This window comes from Salmo salar, chromosome 03 (genome assembly GCF_965601325.2).
Source record: "Salmo salar chromosome 03, fSalSal1, whole genome shotgun sequence".
NCBI classification, from domain to species: domain Eukaryota; kingdom Metazoa; phylum Chordata; class Actinopteri; order Salmoniformes; family Salmonidae; genus Salmo; species Salmo salar.
The window spans coordinates 63,178,512-63,206,082 of NC_138293.1; the positions used below are offsets into that span (position 1 = coordinate 63,178,512).

Consider the following 27,571-nt stretch of genomic DNA (forward strand, 5'->3'; position numbering starts at 1 on the left):
TACAGCCGGCCCCCAGTCCACCCCACCCGCCCCCCTGCTCCTGGGTCTCCACCCCATCCCCTGCCCAGCCTGAGGGTATAAAAACCCCAAGCCCTTGTCTCCACCCCTAGTGGTTGGGCAGAGCCTGGCAGACCCCACCCCCATGGTAGGGACTCCCAGAGGGGAGGCAGGGGAAGGAGCCAAACATGCACACAATGGCACAAACTGGCACAGATTAAGTGCAAAGTTTAAAGCTCCAGTCACTTGCGTCATTCATTTAATTAAATCTGTAATTTCAAATAGCATACCACATGGTTTAGTCAGAATAGAGTTTTGGCTAGACATGTTCTATAACTGGGAATAGAGCCTGACAGTGGAGGTGTCATAATAGCCTTTAAACCTAGCGGTCAAACAGGGAAATGGTTCCAATTGATTTTCCACCATACATTTTTCCCATAGGGAATTTTAGAAACATTTAAAATAAGAGCTGTGCTTCGTGTAGGCTTACCCTGGCATGATGTTTCGATAGCCATATAAATCTCTCTCGGACAAGGTGAATTCATCAATATATTCTATTTACTCTCAGATTTGAAAATGATAATTAGTATCAAAGTGGACATCATGCAAGACTACAAATCCCTGCAAGCTCCTGCATGTCATCTCTAGCTGACACCTTTGCTAACAGGTATTGTGTCAATTTAAAACTTGGACAAGACAGTTCACAGAATTGTCAATTTAAATACGTTTTGCCAATTTATTCGTTGTTAAACTTAGATAGTTAATCCATAGATTTTTTACCTTTGCCTTGATTAGGCAGTCTCATCCAGATCATCATGGCATTTGTAGTTCTTTATGAGAGCCACATTAGCAGCTAATTAGTATTTCATTTTTGAGGGGGTATATATTGATAAAAGTCACCTTGTCCGAGAGAGATTTACTCGGTTATCAAAACGTCACGCCAAGGTAAGCCTACACGAGACACAGACCTAATTTTAATTGTTTCTAAAATCCCCTATGGGAAAAATGAATGGTGGAAAAACGATTGGAACCATTTTCTTGTTTGACTGCTAGGTTTTATGGGTATTATGATTCATACTGTGGTATTCTATAGTCAAAGTCCAACCTGTAAATTACAAAAATGTAAATGAGATAGAGAATAGGGAGAGAAACTCAGAGTAAGGTGAAAAAAAGGATGTTTTATTTATTTAATATACCAGTACACGCACACACACACTGAGACTTTTATCCACGTGTTATATATGTTTCTGCTGTAGGCAGTGGTAGCCACACCAAACCGACCCCACCTTAGTATCGTCTCCTTATAGAAATCTATTTGTAAGCATTGTGGAGTCTCTTGGGATCCTACATGTCTTGCATAAAGAGGATGAAAAGTATGGTGATTTACACTGTTGTTTAGAGCTCCAGCAGAGGTCATATTGTCTTACATTTACATTACATTTTAGTCATTTAGCAGACGCTCTTATCCGGAGCAACTTACAGTAGTGAATATATACATTTCATACATTTTTTTTGTACTGGCCCCCCGTGGGAATTGAACCCACAACCCTGGCGTTGCACACACCATGCTGGCGTTGCAAACACCATGCTCTACCAACTGAGCCACAGGGAAGACCGGTCTTCATGGGCCCTCCAACGTTGTGAAGTTGCACAATGTCATTTTTCAGCAATCAATTCCAATGACAGTAAGCTAACACATTCTTGCCAGGTCAATGCAAGTCAGTCACTCAACTTTACATTTATGGCCATTCCTGTTTCCAAATATACATTTTCTTCATTACAGGGTCTGTGGTACATTTTTTGACCAGTCACAATTAGGCAGGCCAGCAATCTCACATGTATGGGCACACCGGAGACCAACTTACAGGACAGGCCCATCTACACACTCTAGCAACAAGCTGTTAAAAGAGAAAAGGAAATATGTCGGTATCTAGTCTTCTAAGTGCACTTATTCAATTGAGGGCCACATCACAATCACAGACACTACTAGGTGTTGGTATAGTTGCCCCCAGAGCTATATATATAGAATAAATACATGGCTCTGTTTGCCCCTAACCTCTGGTTCATGGTCAGATACAGTGCCTTCAGAAAGTATTCACACCAATTGACTTTTTCCACATTTTGTTGTGTTACAGCCTGAATTTAAAATGTATTAAATTTAGATTCTTTGTCACTGGCCTACACACAATACCGTATAATGTAGGATTATGTTTTTAGACATTTTTAGAAATGAATGAAAGATGAAAAGCTGAAATGTCTTGAGTCAATAAGTATTCAACCCCTTTGTTATGGCAAGCCTAAATAAGTTCAGGAGGAAAAATGTGCGTAACAAGTGGCATAATAAGTTGTATGGACTCACTCTGTGTGCAATAATAGGGTTTACATGATTTTTGAATGACTACCTCACCTCTGAACCCTACACATACAAGTACAGTTGACTGATGTCTTGAGATGTTGCTTCAATAGATCCACATAATTGCCCCCCCCCCCCCCCTCCCCTCATGATGCCATCTATTTTGTGAAGTGTACCTGTCCCTACTGCAGCAAAGCACTCCCACAACATGATGCTGCCATCCCCGTGCTTCACGGTTGGGATGGTGTTATTCGGCTTGCAAGTCTCCCCCTTTCTCCTCCAAACATAACAATGGTCATTATGGCCAAGCAGTTCTATTTCTGTTTCATCAGACCAGATGACATTTCTCCAAAAAGTACAATCTTTGTCCCCATGTGCAGTTGCAAACCGTAGTCTGGATTTTGATTGGCAGTTTTGGAGCAGTGGCTTCTTCCTTGCTGAGCGGCCTTTCAGGTTATGTCGATATAGGACTCGTTTTACTGTGGATATAGATACTTTTGTACCTGTTTCCTCCAGCATCTTCACAAGGTCCTTTGCTGTTGTTCTGGGATTGATTTGCACTTTTCGCACCAAAGTACATTCATCTCTAGGAGACAGAAAGCGTCTTCTTCCTGAGCAGTATGACAGCTGCGTGGTCTCATGTTGTTTATACTTGCGTACTATTGTTTGTACAGATGAACGTGGTACCTTCAGGCATTTGGAAATTGCTCCCAAGGATGAACCAAACTTGTGGAGGTCTACAATTTTTTTTATGAGGAATTGACTGATTTTTTTTTTTTTCCCCATGATGTCAAGCAAAGAGGCACTGAGTTTGAAGGCAGGCCTTGAAATACATCCACAGGTACACCTCCAATTGACTCAAATGATGTCAATTAGCCTATCAGAAGCTTCTAAAGCCATGATATCCTTTTCTGGAATTGTCCAAGCTGTTTAAAGGCACAGTCAACTTAGTGTATGTAAACTTCTGACCCACTGAAATTGTGATACAGTCTGTTATCAATTGTTGGAAAAATGACTTGTGTCATGCACAAAGTAGATGTCCTGACCGACTTGCCAAAACTATAGGTTGTTAACAAGAAATTTGTGGAGTGGTTGAAAAATGAGTTCTAATGACTCCAACCTAAGTGTATGTAAACTTCCGACAACTGTATCTGTAAGGTCCCTTAGCCGAGCAGTGAATTTCAAACATAGATTCAACCACAAAGTCCAGGGAAGTTTTCCATTGCTTTGTAAAGAAGGCACATATTGGTAGATGGGTAAAAAAAAAGCAGACATGGAATATCCCTTTGAGCATGGTGAAGTTATTATTAATTCCACTTTGGATGGTGTATCAATACAGCCAGTCACTACAAAAATAAAGGTGTCTCTTCCATCTCAGGGATTTCACCATGAGGCCAATGGTGACTTTCAAACAGTTACAGTGTTGAATGGCTGTGATAGGAGAAAATTGAGGCTGGATCAACAACATTGTAGTTACTCCACAATACTAACCTAATATTCCAAAACATGCATCCTGTTTGCAACAAGGCACTAAAGTAAATCTGCAAAACAATACACTTTTTGTCCTGAATACAAAGTGTTATGTTTGGGGCAAATCCAATACAACACCTTACTGAGTACCACCCCAATTTTTCAAGCATAGTGGTGGCTGCATCATGTTATGTGTATGCTTGTAATCATTAAGGACTGGGGAGTTTTTCAGGATAAAAAAGAAATGGAATGGAATTAAGCACAGGCAAAATCCTAGAGGAAAACCTGTTTCAGTCTGCTTTCCACCAGCCACTGGGAGATGAATTCACCTTTCAGCAGGACAATAACCTAAAACACAAATTTACACTGGAGTTGCTTACCAAGAGCCAGTGAATGTTAGTGGTTGAGTTACAGTTCTGACTTAAATCTAGTTGAAAATCTATGGCAAGACCTAAAAATGGTTGTCTAGCAATGATCAACAACCAATTTGACAGAGCTTGAATAATTTTTTTAAGAAACATGCTGTAATCGCTTCCAAATGTGCATTGACTCAGGGGTGTGAATACTTATGTAAATTAGATATTTCTGTATTCCATTTTCAATAAATTAGAAAAAATGTCTAAAAACATGTTTTACCTTTGTCATTATGGCTTTTGTGTGTAGATGGGTGAGAAAAAGGGTGAGAAAATAACTCAAGGGGTAGGAATACTTTCTGAAGTCACTGTATGTTTTATCCTTCGAATTTGGAGGGTCTGCACCCAGATCTGTGGCTTGGACAAGTTTAATTGGTAGGTAGCATAGCGGTTAACAGAGTTGGGCCAGTACCCGAAGGTCGGTAGTTTGAATCCTCGAGCCAACTAGGTGAAAAATCTCTCATTGTGCTCTTGAGCAAGGCATTTAAACCTAATCGCTCCTGTAAGTCGCTCTGGATAAGAGCGTCTGATAACACATTATTTTAACGTGAATGACAACAATAATATCTTCATATGAGTTGAGGTGTGCATCATCATGATCATCAATATTATGCATATGTGACGTCAGTCACGGGAAGCGCACTAGCCAAGCCTCTGATTATGAAGACTGATCAGCTGATATTTCGTTGAGCGCTGTGTGTGGAACAGCGTTGAAAACTGGGAGCCGTGAGTGGAAGACTAGTAGCTAGCTACAACAATAGTAAGAAATGTATGGTTTGGTGACAGTATTCGTTGTTCAATACCAGAATTGTTTGCAATATATATATCCCCCCCCCCGTTGCGTTGCTTGTTAGCTAGTAAAGCAAACGTTACGGATGATTCAGTAACAGTCACCTCACTGTAGCTCGCTAACCGGTTACCGTAGCTAGGTTTAATTTGCTATGCTAGCTATGATTTAAGATTAGTTCGATTTCTGTCAAGAGACGTCAAATAGCCAAATAACCTTAGTGTCAGTCGAGTAAGAACGTTAGCTAGTCATTTTGTACTGTAATATAACATTGTTGTTTTTGCTGAGTAACGTTAGCCAGCGTACGTTACCAGAAAGTGTGAGGTCCAACTAGCTAGCTTGCTATTAATGTTTGTTAGTTAGCTAAATTAGCCAGTTAGCCAGCGGTACAATTAATTGTCAGTTCATATCGTAGATATACGCTGACAATTAACTGTGCCGCTGGCTTCCGAATTTTATAGCGAACTGCTTTGTTCTTATAATGTAACTAACGTTAGTTAACGAGTAACAACTGTCAAAACACACAAACACTAACGTTAGATTAGACTCTGCCTGATTCGAGCTGTCAAGGATGCAGACAAAAAATGGTCACGCAGATACGCTAAACAAGCAGTGACCATACAAAAGAGATCCTCTTGCATGGATTTTAATGATATAGTTTGCTAAATGTATCCCCACTAGTTGTTCAACCGTTGTAGTTAGTGTTGATATTGACGATGTAATCCTGCTTGACTGGTAAATCAGATCACATGATGCGATTTAATCCATAGCTAGCTAGTTGAACCTGTTATGGCACTCGAGGCATTTGCACTTCAAGAACATATGAATATGTGTGTTTAATTTACTTATAATGAGTATAGTGTGAACCTGTTGTCTGTCCTGAGTCAGTTTGCACCCTAGACTGAGAAACTCAATGGCTTGGCTTGAAAATCTGTCATTGATTGTACAAAATGAGATAGGGGGCCTATTGTGAGATTAAACTAAATTAGGGTCGTACTGTCATACATGATGGTACTTTTACATGTATTATGGTTCTTGAAGAGTGGCTCTCCAGTTTAATGACAAAATAATGACTAATGAGCCTAACTGAATTCCTGCAAAGATTATGGGGGCTAGATGTTAGATTTTTTTCTGAAACATGCCTGCTCCTCGCTTAAGTATAAACTAATACAGAATGTTTATTACTGCTGTACAATTAGGGTCATCCTTACAACACACATTAGAAGAGGGTGCAGGTCTATGCCAATATCTTTTTCTCTGAAATTACACTTCAAATCATAAACTTAAGGCCATTGTAGTGTGAAGGGAAACAACACAAGGGAACTTCTTCGGCAATGTAGGCCTATGTATTCTCAGAGTTGGCTGTCTTTTTGAAAACATTGGAGGCTCATTCCTTCTGGTGGGACTCAGCTTCTCCTGTTTACTGTGCAGGTGATGTTTTCAATCTTTTTGTCCCTAAGAAATCCAGGAGGATCCCATTGATCGCTGTGCTGAGCAGGTGCACCACACTACGCCATCATGGGGGAACTCTTCAGAAGTGAGGAGATGACCCTGGCCCAGCTCTACCTCCAATCAGAGTCTGCCTACTGCTGCGTCAGCGAATTGGGAGAGATCGGAATGGTGCAATTCCGTGATGTGAGTTGTCCAGGCTTCTCTTCTTCCATTCTTCATTGTGATGCTCTAGAGCTAGACTATGCTTATTATCTCTACTTTCCTATTTTGAGTGCTATTCTGTCTGTCAATCCATCTTCAGGCTATATAGGTCTAGAGCAGTGTAATGTATGGCTGTTAACAAAGGACAAACTCAGGAAGAAGGTAGATGAATATGGTAGTCTGCTGTAGTAACAGAATCAGTCAGATGGTTGGGAAAACACATACCTTGGCGTCAAACATTTTCATCATGTGCACATAGCTGACTCTTTAGGCTGAGCATGGGAAAGCTCACACATGACATCCTCCTGGGATCATATGGTGTGGGGGAAAACTAAGGCATTGTTTCCTATATTAATTTAGCAGCGGCGGCCCGCCGCTGCTAAATCGTTGCCGCCACTCCCCCAAAAATATTATTATACATTTTTGGGATGGCATAATGTTTTAATTTGAAACATAAATGACTAAAACCTGAAGTAGTATGTAGGAAATATAATGGACCTAAACATTGATTTTAGATTTTGAATCACTCAGATAGCATAAGAACACTGCAAAATGTGTAGAATTGCAGGAAAACCTTCTCTGTAGCCTCAAATGTTCTGTTGGGGATCGCGCTACTGACCACGTCCACACTCACCACCTAAGCCCCATTTTGTTCCAGAAAAAACCCTGGAGTTACAGTGTACAAAACATTAGGAACACCTTCCTAATATTGAGTTGCACCCCATTTTGCCCTCTGAATAGCCTCAATTCGTTGGGGCATGGACTACAAGGTGTCAAGCGTTCTGCAAGGATGCTGGGCAATGTTGAATCCAATGCGTCCCACAGTTGTGTGAAGATGGCTGGATGTCCTTTGGGTGGTGGACCATTCTTGATACACACGGGAAATTGTTGAGCGTGAAACACTCCGCAGCATTGCAGTTCTTGACACTAAAACAGGTGCGGCTGGCGCTTACTACCATACCCCGTTCAAAGGCACTTCAATCTTTTGTCTTGCCAATTCAACCTCTGAATTGCACACATACACAGTCAATTGTCCACTTCATCTCTACACTGATTGAAGTGGATTTAACAGGTGGGATCATAGCATTCACCTGGTCAGTCTGTCATGGAAAGAGCAGGTGATCCTAATGTTTTGTACACTCGGTGTATATTTGTAGCATTTCACTCATTGAGTCTTTGGTGTTTTTCAATTAGGTAAATACAGATGGGCAATGCCGTGTTTCAGCCAATGTATTTGAAGCTGCTATGCTGCGTCAGTTAGGCTATAGTGCTTTTAAAGGGAAATTATATTTCAGATGGTGTCAACATAATTTAACTTTAATGCATTTTTCCGTAGAAGGTCCTTTTAAAAAGTCACCAGAAGTGAATTTCTCAGTCGTTCTACCCCCCAAAAACTCATGGGTGTGCATGCCCACAGACTGCCCCAGCAGAAGGACATTTTCCCCATCCCCCACACCAACTTTGCCACACGTTCTGAAAAGAATCCTAGGGGAAACACCAGCTGTTGTACCTAGTATGTTGTTATTATACCCTTTATTTGGTTGTATTACCTCTCCTCATTCATAAGACCATATGATAGCTAACTGGTGTCTGCACTGTTTTCAGAAGATATTAGTAATGCTGTTTTCGCTCTGAGGTTTCCTGGATAAGTCATTGCATTTTTATAGAAGTAGCCTAAGCTACAATTTCTTTGAATGCATCTTAGTGTTACAACGCAATGTTTGTCTCTAGTTGTATATGACAGATAATGGCAAATGGATTGAAGGCATTTTATCCCTGCGATGGCAAAGGTTTTGAATAGTTTTCATTACAGTTGAACCCAGACGTGAACGTGTTTCAACGCAAGTTTGTCAATGAAGTCCGTCGATGTGAGGAGATGGACCGCAAGCTTCGTGAGTGAGCTCAAGTGTTTAACCCATTGCTTCACTCATTATCTCCCCCATATTTACAACAGTATCACTGCTATTAGTTATCCCTACTCAGACCCAGTCATCTCACTCTCTCACAGGGTTTGTGGAGAAGGAGATCAAGAAAGCCAACATTCCAATGGTGGACACGGGAGAGAACCCAGAGGTCCCCCTCCCTAGGGACATGATTGACCTGGAGGTAACTTATCTCCCTTCTCTCTAAGAATCCACTCTGGTTATAAAGTGCTCAACTCACCATGTCCAGCTCACTAACTCCCCCATCACCTTCTGTCTGTCTCTATAGGCCACTTTTGAGAAGCTGGAGAATGAGCTGAAGGAGATCAACACCAACCAGGAGGCCCTGAAGAAGAACTTCCTAGAGTTGACGGAGCTCAAGCACATCCTGCGCCGCACCCAGCAATTCTTCGATGAGGTCAACTCCACTGTACACAAACCAATTCACTATTTACACTGTGTTTCTGTGCCTGCCTTATTGACTAGGCCTCTTGCCGACTTCATAGTGGATCATAGCATTATGTTAACTTAGTATGGGTCAGATGTCTGCTTGTGTATTTATAACGGTTAGGTAATTACATCCCCAATCCCAGACCAGTTATTCAAGTTTAATGATGCAACTAGGTTACATAGCAGAGTAATACGCCATACACAGATAGTCATTCGCATATGGACGAGACGAGACTACCTACTATCGCTGCAACTCCCGTACGGACTCGGGAGAGGTGAAGGTCGAGAGCCATGCGTCCTCCGAAACACAACCCAACCTAGCTGCACTGCTTCTTGACACAACGCACATCCAACCCGGAAGCCAGCCGCACCAATGTGTCGGCTGGAAACACCGTACACCTGGTCAGCGTGCACTGCGCCCAGCCCGACACAGAAGTCGCTAGCGTGCGATTAGACAAGGAATTCCCTGACGGCCAAACCCTCCCTAACCCGGACGACGCTGGGCCAATTGTGTGTCGCCCCATGGACCTCCCGGTCACGGCCGGCTGTGACAGAGCCTGGGCTCGAACCCAGAATCTCTGGTGGCACAGCTAGCACTGCGATGCAGTGCCTTAGACCACTGCATCGCAGTGCTAAGGTACAGCCTTACTGTCTGTACCTTTGACCAGCATCAAATCCACTCCACTGAGTTTGCAAGCAAAGCTACTTGAACTTAGAATGTTATCACCTATTTTACAAGCACTTATGAGGTTGCATGGGGGTAAATCATTCAGCTGAATGTGTAGCCTTTTTTGCCAATCATTTACTGTTCATATAAACCCCAGCTAGCTGTTTACTATGTTTTATGAAGAGCCTGGCCTGTGTTCAATATCAGAGCTCAAGCCACTGAACCGTCAAACCTTCCCAGGGTGTAAGTAGTTCCCCAACAAAGCAAGCCAGTTGTTCCAGAAAACAGGCATGCATTCTTATCATGCGTCTAATTTCCTGAAAATATCTTGCTCTAAATGTAATGGTTGTCATTCTCTCCACCTCGCTGCAGATGGAGGACCCCAACCTGCTGGAGGAGTCGTCTACCCTGATGGATCCCGCTGAAGCAGGGACCCGTCCTCCTCTCAGACTGGGGTGAGTCTGAGTCCTTGGTCCACTCTATTTAGGATGGATTAGCCATCTCCTCAAGACTTAAAGGTCAATGAAAAGACTGTCATTACATTAAACCATCTGTTCTTCCTGGAGGTGGAGTCAGTCAGTGTAACACCTACATGGTTTGGCCCACACAAGCTCAGGCTGTCAGATTAGTCGGGCCACTACGGTCACTTGACGGAGTGTGTGTGGGGGTGCTCTGTGTCTCTCTGCGTACTCAGTCCCTAAGCTGACAGCCCACATGCTCTGTCAGTATCGGTGGCCAATTGTTTTCTAATGGTTGGTAAGAGGCCAGTACAACTACTACTACTACAGGTGCTACCACTCTAGCCTGCTGCTTGGCAGTAAGATGTTGCTCTGTTTATCAGGGTTCTGTCTTCAGTAGTGGACAGAGTGAGCAGATAGACAAATCACAGACTGATGATAAGCAGTTTACAGAGCATGCAAACACCAGCAACACGCATACATTCTAGAAGAGGGGGACTTGAAAGTTTGTCATCTATTTGCAGACAGAGACAAAGAAAATAGATTTGATTAAATGTCATAAAGAGTAAGCAAATCGGGGACAATTTCAACAGAAAATGGGGTGAAAAAAATCACTCAGAAAACCGTAACTAAAATAGCTCAATGCTGTGGCAAAGCTTAGCGCTCATTTGTTAATGGATTGCTTGGTACGGATGCAGTGCCCCAAGGCCCTAGGGCTTCCCATCTGATGTCTGTTTGATGCTCCTCCATGGCTCCCATTCCCTCAGCTCCCATTCCTATATCCACCACTATCCAGAGAGGATGTTTTCATCAGCAGTGCTCCCATCACCAGTGTGAACAAACAAAATCAATGACCTCTGTCCTTATGTGCCCGGGTTTCATTCTGTAATGCCATTGCATTATGGACTGATCTTGGATCAGCTCCAACTTGAGCTGCCATTTAGGGACCTAACTTATTGCAAATATCAAACACCTTATTTTGAGATAAGGGATACATTTCGTAGCTATTCTACTGTGAATACTGAACCATGCCTTATCGTCCTCCTGTAGGTTTGTTGCCGGGGTGATCAGCAGGGAGCGCATCCCTACGTTTGAGAGGATGCTGTGGAGGGTTTGCCGTGGTAACGTGTTCCTGAGGCAGGCAGACATTGAAGACTCACTGGAGGACCCTGCCACGGTCAGTAACTATTCACTGATACTAGTATAATAATCTGGAGGGCTTAGGGGAACAAAAACTGTGCAGGATTTTGTGACCTATTCAGTGGTATACTGTTGTACCATGACCGCTTGGTGACGTTGTGTGATTGTCATATGAGTGGCATTGATGTCCTTATTCATGCTACCTCATCCATGCTACCTCATCCATACTCTTTATGATAGAGCAGAAGTATCACTATCAGGCAATGTTTTGTCTCCTCTTCACTTAACTCATGTTGATATGTTTCCCCTACAGGGTGACCAGGTCTATAAGTCTGTCTTCATCATATTCTTCCAAGGAGATCAGCTGAAGACTCGGGTTAAGAAGATATGTGAAGGGTAAGGGGCTATGATTGGTTGAGAAATTCAAGAAACACTAACTAATCTAGACAGAGGAATGTTGTAATTGGTTTTCTGTTCCGCTCCAGGCACTCTGGGTTGATCAACCCCTCTCTCCTTCACCTCTCAGGTTCCGAGCATCACTGTACCCCTGTCCAGAGACCCCCCAGGAGAGGAAGGAGATGGCTGCAGGGGTGGCCACCCGTATCGATGACCTGCAGATGGTACGACCTACCTGGCTTATTGTAACACAGACAGGGAGTCCACACAGTCAGCTAGCCAGCCCAAACTAACAGATATTTACATCATGCCTTGTTACATAAATTAAATCTAACAGATCCTTACATTTTCACGTGAATTAGTCCTTCATAATTTAATCTGTTTTCATTGTGAACTTGATCTGGGCTCTATCATGGCTTCTGATGAGTGTTCTGTTTTCGCTGTAACTGTATACTCAGCTGCCAGAGGCTGTGGTGGAGTGGTAGGTGACCACATGAGGTATGTGGCAAATTCAAAGGCGGTTTAAGTTATTCGTTTGAGGAACGAAACCTTCATTCTGTTGTTCAACATGACATTAGTCATCTTTTGACCTGCTTTTTGGATAGACCTTTATTTAACGTCTACTAACGTTTTGCGTAATCAGGTTTCTTGCTCTGTGTCTTGCTGATTCAATGTCTGCTGAAATGTCAGTTCCTCTTTCTGCCATTTCCTCTGTACTGAGCCATCAAGCCCTCAGCCAAATTATGATGAAGTGGAGGGAGAGACTGATACTAGATTAGTTGCCCCAGCAGTGTTGCAGTAATAGATATTTTATCTATTACACAAAACCACAGAGGAGATGTTTGTTGATCACATTAGGGAGGCCTTCAAATTGAGTTAACTTCTGTTTGTTTGCAGTGTTTATATCTGAAATGTCCTGGCTTCAGTGTCTGACTCACTCAACCTCTTTGGCGGTAGTGGGCGTCAGCATCAATGGGCTGGGTGTGAAAAAACTACAGGGAGAGGTCAGAAACGATTGTCACTCGTGCCGTGCCAGGCCCGTGAGGTGGCTGAACTGGATCTGCCTCTGGCCTGGCTTTAGGAAAGCACCTCTAAACAGTGACTCACTGCTCTAAAACGGGGCAAAAACAGGCACGGGACTGTGAGTGAAGGCTAATCCCAACACAAACACACAAACACACACACACCACCTCTTTGGTATTATAATCCAGTGTCTAACACCCTGTCTCCTTGGTGCCAACTGTGTCTGGTGACCCAGGAACAATGCCTGTCTCAGTGTTTTCTGTTTTTTTCAGCTGTTGAGCAACATGTGAGCTGTGGTCTTTAGAAGTCCAGCCCACACAGACAGAACTTCAGTTTAGCCTTCCATGGAACAGCAGCAGCATATGGTGCAACACCATCCCTATACGAAGAGAAATCCAATACCCACTTCTGTTATTGTGTTCTGCGCCAAAGCCCTACGTAGTCTGGTTGCGCAGCCGGTTTGCACTTGGATGGACAGGAGGCATCCTTTCCTTGTTTGGCTAGGAGGAACCCTCACTCGTTTCGCATATAGGAAACCAGCTGATCGTCAGGGTGGTTTACACTGAGTTCAGCCAATTAGCCACCCACTCCACCCACGCTCACATAGTGACCACATTTACTACTCACATTCTCAGGAATGGGCTTAGCTTGAAGTTTAAAAAAAAATGAGTCACTCACAATGCACTTCTCTGTGATAGACAGACACCCAGTGGTATGTGTGTGTTTCAGTGGTGTGTTGTGTGTTGAAATTCTCTGTGGTTCAGGATCAGTTACAGCCCCCAGTGTGGACAGAGAGTGAGACTCTGCATTACGTTTGGCAGGCCCCCTGTCTGCCAGAAATGTTAACATCCTCTCATTGCCAGTAAGTGCCTGGGAATGCTTGCCTCGCTGTTTGAGGGGCCACTGTTATGCCCGTCGCTACGGGGGCGGGATAGTCGTCGACAAGAGAGAAGGGCGAGGGTGGAGGGGAAATGCCCGGCCCACTAGTTTGGGAGTGAACAGTGTGTTTGTGGGCATGAGAGGGTCTCGACAACGTGGGCGAGAGTGGGTGTAGGGTAGCGGCATGTTAGCAATCCGCTGATCATAAGACATTAACTTGATATGAGTCAGTGCTGCATACCTGAGAACGCCTCTGCCGGCTCTTACGGGAAACCCTGCTATGCTGGGTCTGATATAACCCCTTTATCAAACTTGATCACATAGTGCACACTGCCCAGCAAAGCCTTCTATTAATGTGAACCACCTCCACAATAAGAAGCGGAACATGATTCATTGCAACAGCACTTGCTGTTCTGGACATAGGGTTGGCACACTATGCAGACCAATGCCACTCTCCACACAATTCTAGCGTTGAGTGGATACTACTAGAGGATTGTCCTGATTCCACAGTCTCCGACCCTGGCCTACATCTAGGCCTGCATCTGTTTTCCATTTGAGGTCGGTTTAGTTAGGCGCATACCTTCTTTTGTTTAAATGCTGAGTCCGAATGTGTTAATTGAGAACTGCATGCAAACTTTGTCAGACACATAAACAGTCGGTAGACTATCTAGGACCGAGCATCTGAGCTAGTTACACAGCTGGATATGTTCTGTACCCAGCCACGCAAGGTTTCAACTACAGTATCATCCTAGTCGCATCTTGTCTCCATATCTCAAACCCTGATCTCCCTCCCCACTACAGGTGCTGAACCAGACGGAGGACCACAGACAGCGGGTCCTGCAGGCTGCAGCCAAGACCGTCAGGGTGTGGTTCATCAAGGTGAGGAAGATGAAGGCCGTCTACCACACCCTGAACCTGTGCAACATCGATGTCACCCAGAAGTGTCTGATCGCCGAGGTGTGGTGCCCCGTGTCAGACATGGACTCAATCCAGTTCGCCCTGCGGAGAGGCACGGTGAGTTGAGTGGACACCCGTCTGGACTAGAGGCGTGGGGGAGGTACAGGAAGTTTTATGTTGCGTCCCAAATAGCACCCTATTACCTTTTAGAGTCCATAGGGCTCTGGTCGAAAATAGTGGGACTGGGTTCATTCCATATCTATTTAATGGGACATTTCTATTATACTGTTTAGGTCAAGTTCATTGATGGAGGACGCCGTAGCATTAAGACATTACGAACCAGCGAGCCTCATAGTCACCAGTTAACCCAGCTTTGAGGCCATTATGCCTGGACTCTGCTACGCTGTTAAGTCGTAACAGATCCAGACTGAGAGACAGTGCTAACAGGATGTGCAGAGGCACTGCGTGAGTGCTGGGTATGTGAGGAATTTACACCTATCATGAGGCTAGATTCCAGCGGTATCAGGACGTCATGCTGTCCTCTTCTGTAGTCCTGTCCTCTTCTGTAGTCCTGTCCTCTTCTGTAGTCCTGTCCTCTTCTGTAGTCCTGTCCTCTTCTGTAGTCCTGTCCTGTTATCCTGTTCATGCCAGTAAGGGCTTAACCTTGTCACGCACAGCATTCAGTCTCCATGCTGCATTTATCCCACCAGGCTATTTTTACCCCACATATCTCGTTGAGAAACACAGGAACATACTGCCCTCAATACACACAACGATTCTGCTTCTATCTCAGCCATCGAACCATCCCGTGGACAAGCTGCTGTCCTTCACACACAGCAGGCGTGGGAGATCAGATGATACATGTAGTATGACAGATTCATTTCCAAACCAGCTGTGGAAATGAATCTGTCATATTAATCGGATTTATTGAAGACGTTGCAGATCTTTGAGTGATGGAGGTATGGACGGTCCCAGTACCCAGTCTACAGACTAATGGGGAAAGCAGGAGGATTCCTCTCATTCCTGAGTGTTGAGGAGATCCCAGGCCAGCTGACAGTCAGACTCTGGCTGGAACAATGCAACATCCCTTTGTTAGACACATTCATGGGAGATTGATAGCAGGGAAACTCCTGCTGTTCTCAATGCCTTGTAGGGCTGAATACCTCAACTCCCTGTAGAGGTTAACAGAGTGGTATTGTTGTGTCCTCCTGACCATTCTCTTGAGTGCGTTTCTCTGACTGTCTTTCTGTCTTGGTCTCCAGGAGAAGAGTGGTTCCACCGTCCCCTCCATCCTCAACAGGATGCAGACCAAGCAGACCCCGCCCACCTTCAACAAGACCAACAAGTTCACCTCGGGCTTCCAGAACATCGTAGACGCCTACGGTATCGGCAACTACCGCGAGATGAACCCAGGTAACCCCATCTGACACGATCAACCTCCTCTCTCTCTCGCCATCCTTTATTCCACTTTTATCATTCAACTACCTATTGTTAAAATAATAGGCATTGTTGTTTCATGTACCTCACTAGGCAGCAGACTTTTATTTTGTAGGGATATCATAACTCACATAATGTCTATGTATCCAGCTGGCTAGATCACTGTGCCAAAGCAGGTGATAAATGTTCACCCCCGGTGCCAAGTCTATTTCCCCCATTATCACCCCATCACTGTCGATCATGCTGTATTGTGTATCACTGGTACGTGTGTCAGTGTGAGCTTGGGTTGGTTCACTCTCCCATTCCTCAATGTGTACGCTCATGATTCCCTCCCTCCCTGTCCCCAGCCCCATACACCATCATCACCTTCCCCTTCCTATTCGCTGTCATGTTTGGGGACCTGGGCCATGGGGTGCTCATGACCTGCGCTGCCCTCTACCTGGTCCTGAGAGAGAGCCGCCTGGTTGCCCAGAAGAACGACAACGAGGTATGGACATCACTACCCCTGCCATCAGCTCCATCCCTCACCCCTTATCCAGCTTCTAGCTCCATTACTGGGAACTTAACAGGGCTTGGTTACCTCTCTGCTTTAGACAGATTCTATGGCCCTAACACTGTAGTGGCATCATGATGGCCAGTTTAACTTTCAAGTTGATGCTTTTTGAGTGTGAATAAATAACCAAATCCTCTATGGCTAAAACAAAATGTAACTGAGACCAGATTCAAGTGTAAAGTATCACTTCTGGTCTGTGTGGATGTTCGACGTGGTGCGCGTTCAGCAGGATGCAATATTTTGGAACATTCATATAAAAATATTCTATGTGGAACAAACATGCCTCTGACATGTAGAATAAGGAATCACTTCGGCTCTATTTATGTTTTTTCTGTCTGCAACGTTCTACAGTGTTTTGCAACGGAACGTGGCCATAGTTTGATTCTAACAATGTAACGTGTCACTTCCTGTCTGCGGGTGTAGATGTTCAACATGGTGTTAGATTCAAACGGTGTCACTTCCTGTCTGTGTGTAGATGTTCAGCATGGTGTTTGCTGGGCGCTACATCATCCTACTGATGGGCATCTTCTCGATCTACACCGGCATCATCTACAATGACTGCTTCTCCAAGTCCCTCAACCTGTTTGGCTCTGGCTGGAGCGTCAGGCCCATGTTCGACCCCCGCGCTAACAACCTCACCTGGTCGTAAGTATCCCTCTGTCGGTCTCATACTGTCTGTGGATTAGATTAGTTTACCTCCTGTACCTTGTTGGCAGTGCCCTCTGTGAAGTGATGATTCATGCCATGTTTGATGTTCTCCTCAGGTTTCAGACACTTGATGAAAACAAGGTTTTACAGTTGGACCCTGCAGTAAGAGGAGTCTTCAATGGACCTTACCCCATTGGCATTGACCCAGTGAGTACTCAGTCTCTGTGAAAACATGCTGAAATCCCCTTCCAATAAAGATGGATAGTGAGCTAAAGAAAGTGTTATTTTGATAAATGTAATATGTTACATTTATATCATCCTGATTTCATTGTCTTATAACTTTGATTGTGTTCTTCAGATCTGGAACATCGCCACCAACAAGCTGACCTTCCTCAACTCCTTCAAGATGAAGATGTCAGTGATCCTGGGGGTTATCCACATGCTGTTTGGAGTGTCTCTCAGTCTCTTCAACCACCTGTGAGTCACGCTTAGAAGCTACAGTCCTTGTATATAGAGCACTGTCTATGAATTTGAAAGGGTTTATATTTCCCCAGCCTTATCCCTCTGCTGTCTACCAAAACAAGTGGTGGGGTGCTTTTTAAAAAAGTTTTTATCCCAGACTAACTTTAAGGAACCATGACAGTTTGTTTCCTGTCTGTACATTACTATTTTATCCGATGGTGAACATGTCTTGTTCTTTTCTGAAGGTATTTCAAGAAACCCCTGAACATTTACCTGGGCTTCATCCCAGAGATTGTGTTCATGGCCAGTCTGTTTGGGTACCTGGTCATCCTGGTCTTCTATAAGTGGTTGGCCTACGACGCTCACACCTCCAGAAATGCTCCCAGTCTTCTCATCGCCTTCATCAACATGTTCCTGTTCAACTATAGCGACCCCACTAACCAGCCCCTCTACAGAGGACAGGTGATCATTCCTTTCATCTGTCAATCTGTCCTTTTTTTAATTGAGCGAGCCATTTTATGGTGGGATAATGTGTGACGCCCCATACGCATCTAACATCCCTCGTTCTCTCATCCTTCCTCTCCATAGATGGTTATTCAGACGCTGCTGGTGTTGATAGCCCTGGCGTGTGTTCCCTGTATGTTGATAGTGAAAACCCTGGTTATGCGGCGACAGTACCTCTGGAAGAAGAACTTGGTACTGTACTAACATCTGCCCTCCCACACACATTTGTTCCATTGAGTTCCATTGGGATCTGGAGTGTAGAGTACGTGAACCCAGCAATAACCCCTGTCGTCCTCTTGTCTGTTCCTCCAGGGCACCCAGAACTTTGGAGGGATCCGGGTGGGAAATGGCCCGACGGAGGACCAGGCTGAGATCATCCAGCATGACCAACTCTCCCAGCACTCGGAGAACGACGAGCATGAGGTGAGAAACCAGGATACCCCTAGCCTCCACTCTGTTGGCCTAGCATATATGAAGTATGTGACCAGAGTAGTCTATTATAATGTTGGCCCAATAGCAGACCCCATTAGATACTGCAGTAGGCAATATGATCCAGACCTAGCCCAGATGCAATAACCTTGAATAATGAAGTCATCAGCCACATATAGAAACCCAACCCACTTACTTTACGTTACCAGAGCTCTCATATTCCCTGCTTCACTAACAGCAGCATAGAATATGTATTCATTATAAAAGTGAGATCTGGCAGGAGCAAATGAAACTGACCACAAAGCTAATCCAGCAGCTTTTATTACTCAACATGTGCATTATTATATTACCTACAAAAATGTAGTTTAATTTTTAGACCGTAAACAGTCACACTGAATCAAGTCTGTGGGATTGTTCTGTGTTCTCTCCCTCACCCTTTCAGGAGTTTCTGATAAACATATGAAACAATACAACAGGCTCCTGTGAACCTCAAACCAGACGAGCTGTCAGTTTGTTTCTGTAGCTCTCAGGAAGCAGTTATGGCTGTTGAGACAGAGCTTGCTCTTTTATGGTTCCAGGACCCAAGATTTATAGAGCAGCTTTCAAAGTGCCTCACACAGATTCCTCCTATCATTGTTGACTTTGAAGTGGAGAGGAATTTTATTTGATTGGAGGTTACTTTATTTAGCAATGTTAGTCTCTACAGTCCATGCCACTATAAACTGTATGGCCTTGGACGTGATTCAGTGGATGGAGCTGTGCTGGAACAAATCTTTTAATTCTAATATGTTGTATTAATTTCCAAGACGTTTTAGAGCCGCGTCACATCGCATGTTGATAATGTGAGCTCTGGCTCATTAACAAAAGGCTGGGTGGATTGGAGTGGTTGCATGTATCGCCATGCAATCCGTTTCAAGCCATTTATTAATTGCATAGTGTGTTTCCAGTTCACTGACCAGACTGCGTTTGTGTTATGTGTTTAGAGTTGTGCTGCTCCTCTCTCTGTCTAGCAGGTGTTCAGGCAGGCAGGGTGCTAAGTAACTAACACAGTAAATATAGCATTTCTGTTTTAACATGGGGGAACTCATTTTAACAGGCCACCTTTACAGAATTCTTGCCTATAAACTACTTGGGTCATCTGGTCAAGTATCCAAATTACACTAACCGTGTTAATCCTCAATGACAGAACTTAATTCATAAATTTGTGTTAAGTTGGGAAATACCATCTTTGGTCTTAGATATGGTAAATAGCTATACTACCGTTAACTAGGCTAAAGCTTTAGTTAGCTTTTTCCTTATCCAGCCTTGCTGAATGGCTGAGCAGGGTGTAACCCAAACAGCCTCGTCCCACCTGCTGTCACTGTCAGTGGGTCACCAACCCCACTGGTCATTACATTCCCCATCACTGTCTCCCCTAGCAACCACAAACACAACAACAATATGCCAAAGACCAAAGGCCTATAGATATATCTGGAACTGTCACAGTAGAATGTTGTCACAAAATACGAAGCATGCACAAATGCATGTTTTTGGAGGAATGGCTATGCATCACCTAGATACCAGTGCCATAATGTTTTTATGCAGCCCCTTAAGAAACTTTGTCAGTCGTTTTGATCCAGTGCCTGTGAGGACTGCAACACCTAATCACCTTGTGTATATTATACATCTTCCTATGTTTAATGTCATTGTTTTCTCTTGTTTCTCTCATCACTGTGTTCTGTTGTCCTGTCACTAACAAACCTAACTTGTTGTCAATTGCTTTCAAGGCCCCCGAGGAGGAAGTGGTAAGCCAGGCACTCATGCCCCCCCCCCATCCCCTTACCCAAAACGCATGTCTTGCTAGTCTGTCTGAGCCTCAGCTTGTGTGTGATAGTGTGTATCCCTGTCCTGCATGTGTGTGTTCTGTCCCCTGAGGCTGTTGACTGTGTGTGGTCTGAGTTTTTGCTGTCTCTGGGTGTTCAAGGGTTTCTTCTAATGCGCAGCAGCACACTGGGCTGCACCCTTAGACTAGTAGTGCTTCCTGTCTGCCCGATCATGAGGTGGTACTACCATTACCAGCATGGCATATCCTGCAGAGCTCCTCATTTGTCTGGTTCATGGGTTGTAAAGAAGGAGCTTCTTGGGAGACCTCTGCTACAGAGGCCTGACTAGTGGGTCAGGCTGCTGTTTCTGGAGCTGTATTAATCTAGTGAATGTCTTCCTCAATGTGGTTCCGTTTAGCCATGAACTTTACTGACGTTAGAGATTGCCCCAGACCTCATTTGGACCAGTCTCCCGGTCCCTGTACTGTTGTGTCCTTGTCACCTAGGGGTTCATACTGGATGTGTGTTCTCTCCCTCCTCCAGTTTAACTTTGGGGATGTGGCTGTGCACCAGGCCATCCACACCATAGAGTACTGTCTGGGCTGCATCTCCAACACAGCTTCCTACCTACGCCTATGGGCCCTCAGCCTGGCCCACGCACGTGAGTACATAAACCTCTCTCGCTGCGTCTCGCTGCCTCTCGCTCTCTACCCTTTTTGGTTTCTCTTTGAAAGGGTACAGTAAAACAGTTGATTTCCTTCTCTTCCTCTGTGATCCAACAGAGCTGTCAGAGGTTCTGTGGACCATGGTGATGCACCTTGGCCTGTCCTCCAGGAGCTTTGGGGGTTTCGTTGCCCTGTCCATCATCTTTGGGGCCTTCGCTGTCCTCACTGTCTGCATCCTGCTCATCATGGAGGGCCTGTCTGCCTTCCTGCATGCACTGCGTCTGCATTGGTGAGAGACACACTGCTCTCTTGCACATAGACAACATGTTTGTTCAGTCTGTGGCGTCTCAAACTAAGGTCTCTAGAACCTTCCCTGCACTTAAGAGCCACTGTAAGCTGTGGAGGGCTCCATCTTCTGCTAGTCTGGATTCCTAATTGACTTGGGTCAGATCACATTTTATTGGTCACATTTACATGGTTATCAGATGTTATTGTGAGTGTAGCGAAATGCTTATGCTTCTAGATCTGACAGTGCAGCAGTATCTAACAGGTAATATATAACAATTCCACAACAAAACCTAAAACACACAATCTAGTAAAGGAATGGGATAAGAATATAAAATGTATGGATGATCAGTGACAAGCGGCTAAGATGCAATAGATTAAATAGTGTAGTATACAGTATATACATATGAGATGTAATGCGAGATATGTAAACATTCTTAAAGTGGCGTTTATTAAAGTGGTCAATGATATCAAGTCTGAAGGTAGGCAGCTGCCTCTCTGTGTTAGTGATGTCTGTTTAACAATCTGATGGCCTTGAGACAGAGGCTGTTTTTCAGTCTCTCGGTCCCAGCTTTGATGCACCTGTACTGATCTCGCCTTCTGAATGGAAGCGGGGTGAACAGTTGTCCTTGATGATCTTTTTGGCCTTCCTGTGACATCGGGTGCTGTAGGTGTCCTGGTGGGCAGGTAGTTTGCCCCCGGTGATGCGTTGTGCAGACCGCACTACCCTCTGGAGAGCCCTGTGGTTGTGGGCATGGTCAGCGACGTGGAGATTATGTTTTCTACCTTCACCACCTGGGGGTGGCCCGTCAGGAAGTCCAGGACCCAGTTGCAAAGGGCGGGGTCGAGACCCAGGGTCTTGAGCTTAACGACGAGTTTGGAGGGTACTATGGTGTTAAATGCTGAACTGTAGTCAATGAACAGCATTCTTACATAGGTATTCATCTTGTCAAGATGGGATAGGGCAGTGTGCAGTGTGATTGCGATTGCATCGTCTGTGGACCTATTGGGGCGTAAGCAAATTGAAGTGGTTCTAGGGTGACAGGTCGGGCGGAGGAGATATGATCCTTGACTTGTATCTCAAAGCACTTCATGATGACAGAAGTGAATTGCTACCAGGTGATAGTGATTTAGTTCAGTCACCTTTGCTTTCTTGGGAACAGGAACAATAGTGACCATCTTGAAGCATGTGGGGACAGCAGTCTGGGATAGGGAGAGATTGAATATCTCCGTAAACACTCCAGCCAGCTGGTCTGCGCATGGTCTGAGGACGCAGCTAGGGATGCTGTCTGGGCCGGCAGCCTTGTGAGGGTTAACACGTTTAAATGTTTTACTCACGTTGGCCACAGTGAAGGAGAGCCCACAGTCCTTGATAGCGGGCCACGTCGGTGGCACTGTATTGTCCTCAAAGCACGCAAAGAAGTTGTTTATTTTGTGTGGAAGCAAGACGTCCGCGACGGGGCTGGTTTTCTTTTTGTAATCCGTGATTGTCTGTAGACCCTGTAAAGGAAGGAGCATGTCTTCAATAGTTTCCTCCTCTGTCAGAGGACATGGAGGTGTGGCTCAGCCCTGTAGCTCCCCTTGCTGGTGAAACTATGGTAACAGACGTTTTAGCTCTAGTTACTCGGGGCATCGTCTGAGCCCTCAACCGTGTGTGTCTCAATGGAAACAGGGCGTGTCTCTCTGTCCCACTGGTATTAAGCAGACCGGTGCTACTGGGAGCTGTGGTTATCCAGCTCTCACCTCCAGCTCTTTCCTGGCCAGGAACCTGGAATCTCTCTGCATCCCATAAAGCAGTGGAGGATTGTGTGTGAGATGCTGGCCATCATGGAGAAACTTCTGGTGTCTCAGAACAGCTGGAAGTGACCATCCACTAGCACCCTCGCACAGCACTGACACAGACCCTCATCACTGTATTTACCCAGCACATTGTAATCTAATGCTCCACTCTCACTGAAAGGTCCTTAGGGGAGAGTAAATAGGACATGAGGCCTTCTAAATATATATATATTTATTTTTAATAAAAAAAATGGTAACTTATTTTTCTTAGTGGCCGCTAGCTAACACAGGTGGAAATGTGATTTTGAACTGCCAAAGTAATGGCAGGCGTCTGTCAAAGGTATAGCCGTAGTAAATGTTGATCTAGCTGTGGCCACCATGCATACGTACTCGCTCCTATTCCAAAACCATTTGATCCAGCCAGAGCGATTCCTCCAGTAGCTGAGAGAGGAGTCATCCCTTAAACACTTCTTCGTATATTTTAGATTCTAACATTTTAACTTCAATCAAATACTGCCTCTGTACTCCAGCACTTTGGATTTGAAAGCATACAATGAGTGAAGTTAAAGTGCAAACTGTCAGCTTTAATTTGAGGGTATTTTCATCCATATCAGGTGAAATGTTTTAGAAATTACAGCACTTTTTGTACATAGCCCCCTCCCCATTTTAGGGGACCAAAAGTATTGGGACCAATTCACTTGTGTATTAAAGTAGTCAAAAGTTTGCACCCATATTCCTAGTACACAATGACTACATCTAGCTTGTGACTCTACAAACTTGTTGGATGCATTTGCTGTTTGTTTAGGTTGTTTCAGATTATTTAGTGCCCAATAGAAATGAACCTTTCTGTGAAGGGGGTTCCCCTGGCGGAACACCTGGCCTACAGCCAGTGAAATTGCAGGGTGCCAAATTCAAACAGAAATCTCATAATTAAAATTCCTCAAACATACAAGTATTATACACCATTTTAAAGATAAACTTCTTGTTAATCCAACCACTGTGTCCGATTTCAAGAAGGCTTTACGGCGAAAGCACACCATGCGATTATGTTAGGACTGCGCCTAGCCACAAAAACATATACAGACATTTTCCAGCCAAGGAGAGGTGTCAGAAATAGTGTTAAAATTAATCAATAACCTTTTATGATCTTCATCTGGTGGCACTCCCAGGACTCCATGTTACACAATAAATGTTTGTTTTGTTCGATAAAGTTAATCTTAGTCCAAAAACATGCCAATTTCAAATGAGGTTATGTTCAGAAATGCATTGTCTCAAACAAACATCTGGTGAAAATGCAGAGAGCCACATCAAATTACAGAAATACTCATCATAAACATTGATGAAAGATACAAGTGTCATACATAGGATTAAAGATGCACTTCTTGTTAATCCAGCCGCTGTGTCCGATTTTCAAAAAGGCTTTACGGCGAAAGCACACCGCTATTATGTTAGGTCAGCACCCAGCCACAGAGAACCATACAGCCATTTTCCAGCCAAGGAGAGGTGTCACAAAAGTCAGAAATAGCATTCAAATTAATTACTTACCTTTGATGATCTTCATCTGATGGCACTCCCAGGTCTCCATGTTAGACAATAAATGTTTGTTTTGTTTGATAAAGTTCATCTTTATGTCCAAATACCTCCTTTTTGTTCGCGTTTAATCCAGCAATCCAAATGCACAAGGCGCGGGTACAAAGTCTAGACGAAAAGTCAAAAACTATCCATTACAGTTCGTAGAAACATGTCAAACGATGTTTCTAATCAATTCTTAGGGTGTTTTTATCATAGATATTCTGTAATGTTTCAACTGGACAATACTGTTTTCATTAGAAAGGAAAGGGAACGGAGCTCACGGCCACGGGCGAGACTAAACTAAAGGCTTTCAGCTGAGCTACCTACTGTGAGTAGTCTTATTCGCTCCCCTTTCACAATTGAAGCCTGAAACAACTTTCTAAAGACTGTTGACATCTAGTGGAAACCTTAGGAAGTGCAATCTGACCCCACAGACACTGGATATTCGATAGGCATTCATTTAAAAACTACAAACCTCAGAATTCCCACGTCCTGGTTGGATTTTTCTCAGGTTTTCACCTGCCATATGAGTTCTGTTATACTCACAGACATTATTGTAACAGTTTTGGAAACTTTACAGTGGTTTCTATCAAAATCTACTAATTATATGCATATTCTAGCTTCTGGGCCTGAGTAACTGGCAGTTTACTCTGGGCACGCTTTTCATCCAAACTTCCCAATGCTGCCTTCTATCCTTCAAGAGTTTTAATGGTAAATATTGTTTTGTTGTTTTGGAATCACGTTTATTGTAAATAAGAATAGAATGTTTCTAAACACTACATTAATGTGGATGCTACCATAATTACGGATAATCCTGAATGAATCGTGAATAATGATGATCGTGAAAATTAGACGCACAAATATCATACCCCCAAGAAATGCTAGCCTCTCACCATTACAATAACAGGGGAGGTTAGCATTTTGTGGAGGGTATGACATTTGTGTGTATCATTTCAAATCCAAAATGCTGGAGCGCGGAGTCAAAACATTTGTCACTATCCCAATACTATTGGAGCGCACGGTAAATTAGTTTTCAGTCTAGGGAGAAATTACGATCTCAGATTCATAGAAACACAAAGCCTATCACTTTTTCTTTGTTTCTTTGCCTTACATGTTCTTAAGGAAAGTAGTGCTAGTTGACTACATCAAACATATGCCGCTAAGTTTTACCTTCTCTTGTAAGCGTATTCTAGTAGAATATTCTAGAGCCCCAGCCTACCCAGATGAACATCTACCTCCAGACATGGGGAGGAATGACAAGCATGTATGCTTCCTCCATTGAAAGGTTATCCAGCCGTTAGTTTGCAGGGAGATTTTATAAATAGGGAGATGGAAAGAGGGTTGTGTTTCGCTTCTGAGGACCAGGCCGAGGCCCTAACGTGGGTGTGATACAAAGTGGGTTACACAGGGAAGTTGTGGAATGGAGAGCAGGGGTCATCTCGGCATCAACTCTGTCTGGCTTTGGCTTGACACAATCATTAAGGGCTACCTATATTGCACCTCAAAGAAACTCCAGTTTAAAGGGACTCCTCAGACTTACTTTCAAAAGATTTTTGTATAACCGTTGATGGTGCTAGACTAGTATGTCTGTGCAGCATTGATCTTTGCATTGATTGATTCTTATTGTAATATGCCTGATGTTAACTGTTGCCTCTCTTGTTCTCTCTAGGGTGGAATTCCAGAATAAGTTCTACGTAGGCCAGGGCTTCAAGTTCCTCCCGTTCACCTTTGAAAGCATTCTGGAGGGAAGGTTTGAGGACTGAACACTGTCCTGACCACTGCTCCTATAACCTCTCTGTTCCTCTTGACAGCCAATGTGATGTTGGTGTAAGGTAGACTCCACCCACCCTGGGCGTTGCCACAGGAACCCATGTGATTAACTCTGAGCTCGCTGGTCAGGATCTTGGGTAAAATAGCTCTTTCTGAAAATCTGAAGTTAATCACATCTGTATTTCACATCCTGGTGCCGTGATTGTTTTGTTTGTTCGATAAATTATTTAATGTGTGTTTTGTTGTGAAACCTGTCCAATGATGTGTTTGAACCTCCCTGTGAGAATTGCACTTCTGATCATTGTAAACGTGGACTAGCTTTCCGGTAGTCTAAATTGAGTTAATCTACAGATTGTCATTCATACAGTAGATGTCCATGGAAAATGAGAGAAAATGGCACCAGGCTCAAATCCAGTAAAGGCGATTACTGGAGGTCTTTAAGTGTGTGTTTTTTGTTTTTTTGTCCCTTGACCTTACCAACATCTCCCTCATGTCGCTGCTCATATTAATACACAAAATGTTCACCCACACATTCTCTGCAGCACATAAAATCAGACAGACCTCTACTGTAAAAAAGCCTAAAGGGATTGAGTTCTACCATACAATGACTCGTGCCAGCAGTTTCTTTATGCGACACAGTGAATTGAATCTCTTATGTATCAGAGGTAGATTTTGACACGTCCTATCATTTTCTGCCGTTTTGACCTGATGTGTTCTCTACTGACTGCACTGTTTTGGACTACATATCTGTGATATGCAGTGAACTATGGGTAATCTGTCTGTCACGTGTCATATTAGTGTGGAGTATTTCAAAAGTGTAGAAAGTAGCTGGATTTTCTGTGATAATCCGTGACTATGAGATTATTGGTCATTGTGTGTGTTGTTTTTGTTCCACACCTGTCTAGTTAAGTGTTTACACTGTGACTGTAGGCCCGTGTGAGGGGAGAGGGAAGGACAAACCACACAACAGGAATATGTAAAGGGGGTCAGTGTATTGTCATAATTGTGAGACATCAACTAAATCTGTATAGGAGGGTAGTTGCGTTGAGAATCTGTATGTGTTTGTCATTAAACAGGAAAGAGCTGGTTAAACACGTTTTAAAATTCTTCTGGCTGGGATTGGTGGAGGGTCATATATTTCAAGTGAGCAGTTAACAGAT

At 44.0% G+C, this 27,571-nt stretch overlaps 1 protein-coding gene across 6 annotated transcripts; it reads left to right on the top strand.

Annotated features, from left to right (window-relative positions):
* The first annotated feature begins 4,865 nt into the window (after positions 1–4,865).
* atp6v0a1a (ATPase H+ transporting V0 subunit a1a) lies at positions 4,866–27,503 on the top strand. 6 transcript variants are annotated; one of them, XM_014192885.3, is made up of 22 exons: positions 4,866–4,993; positions 6,481–6,655; positions 8,487–8,565; positions 8,682–8,779; positions 8,885–9,025; positions 10,085–10,167; positions 11,221–11,347; positions 11,624–11,706; positions 11,837–11,930; positions 14,410–14,622; positions 15,768–15,918; positions 16,290–16,429; positions 16,971–17,140; positions 17,260–17,350; positions 17,502–17,620; positions 17,851–18,067; positions 18,194–18,301; positions 18,422–18,532; positions 20,305–20,322; positions 20,884–21,001; positions 21,123–21,294; positions 26,311–27,503. In XM_014192885.3, the coding sequence occupies exons 2-22, from the start codon at positions 6,539–6,541 to the stop codon at positions 26,402–26,404; spliced, it is 2,544 nt and encodes an 847-aa protein (XP_014048360.1). In that variant the 5' UTR covers positions 4,866–4,993; positions 6,481–6,538; the 3' UTR covers positions 26,405–27,503. The 6 variants fall into 6 exon arrangements, with proteins under 6 accessions (XP_014048360.1, XP_014048363.1, XP_014048364.1 ...); XM_014192888.3 differs by having other exon boundaries at positions 4,867–4,993; positions 8,885–9,013; XM_014192887.3 differs by having other exon boundaries at positions 4,880–4,959.
* Positions 27,504–27,571: the final 68 nt, after the last annotated feature.

Coding starts and splice junctions, on each gene's coding strand:
- atp6v0a1a (XM_014192885.3), top strand. CDS start 6,539: ATGGGGGAACTCTTCAGAAGTGAGGAGATGACCCTGGCCCAGCTCTAC. Junction 16,430..16,970: donor CCCAGAAGAACGACAACGAG/GTATGGACATCA, acceptor GTCTGTGTGTAG/ATGTTCAGCATGGTGTTTGC. Junction 21,295..26,310: donor CATGCACTGCGTCTGCATTG/GTGAGAGACACA, acceptor TGTTCTCTCTAG/GGTGGAATTCCAGAATAAGT.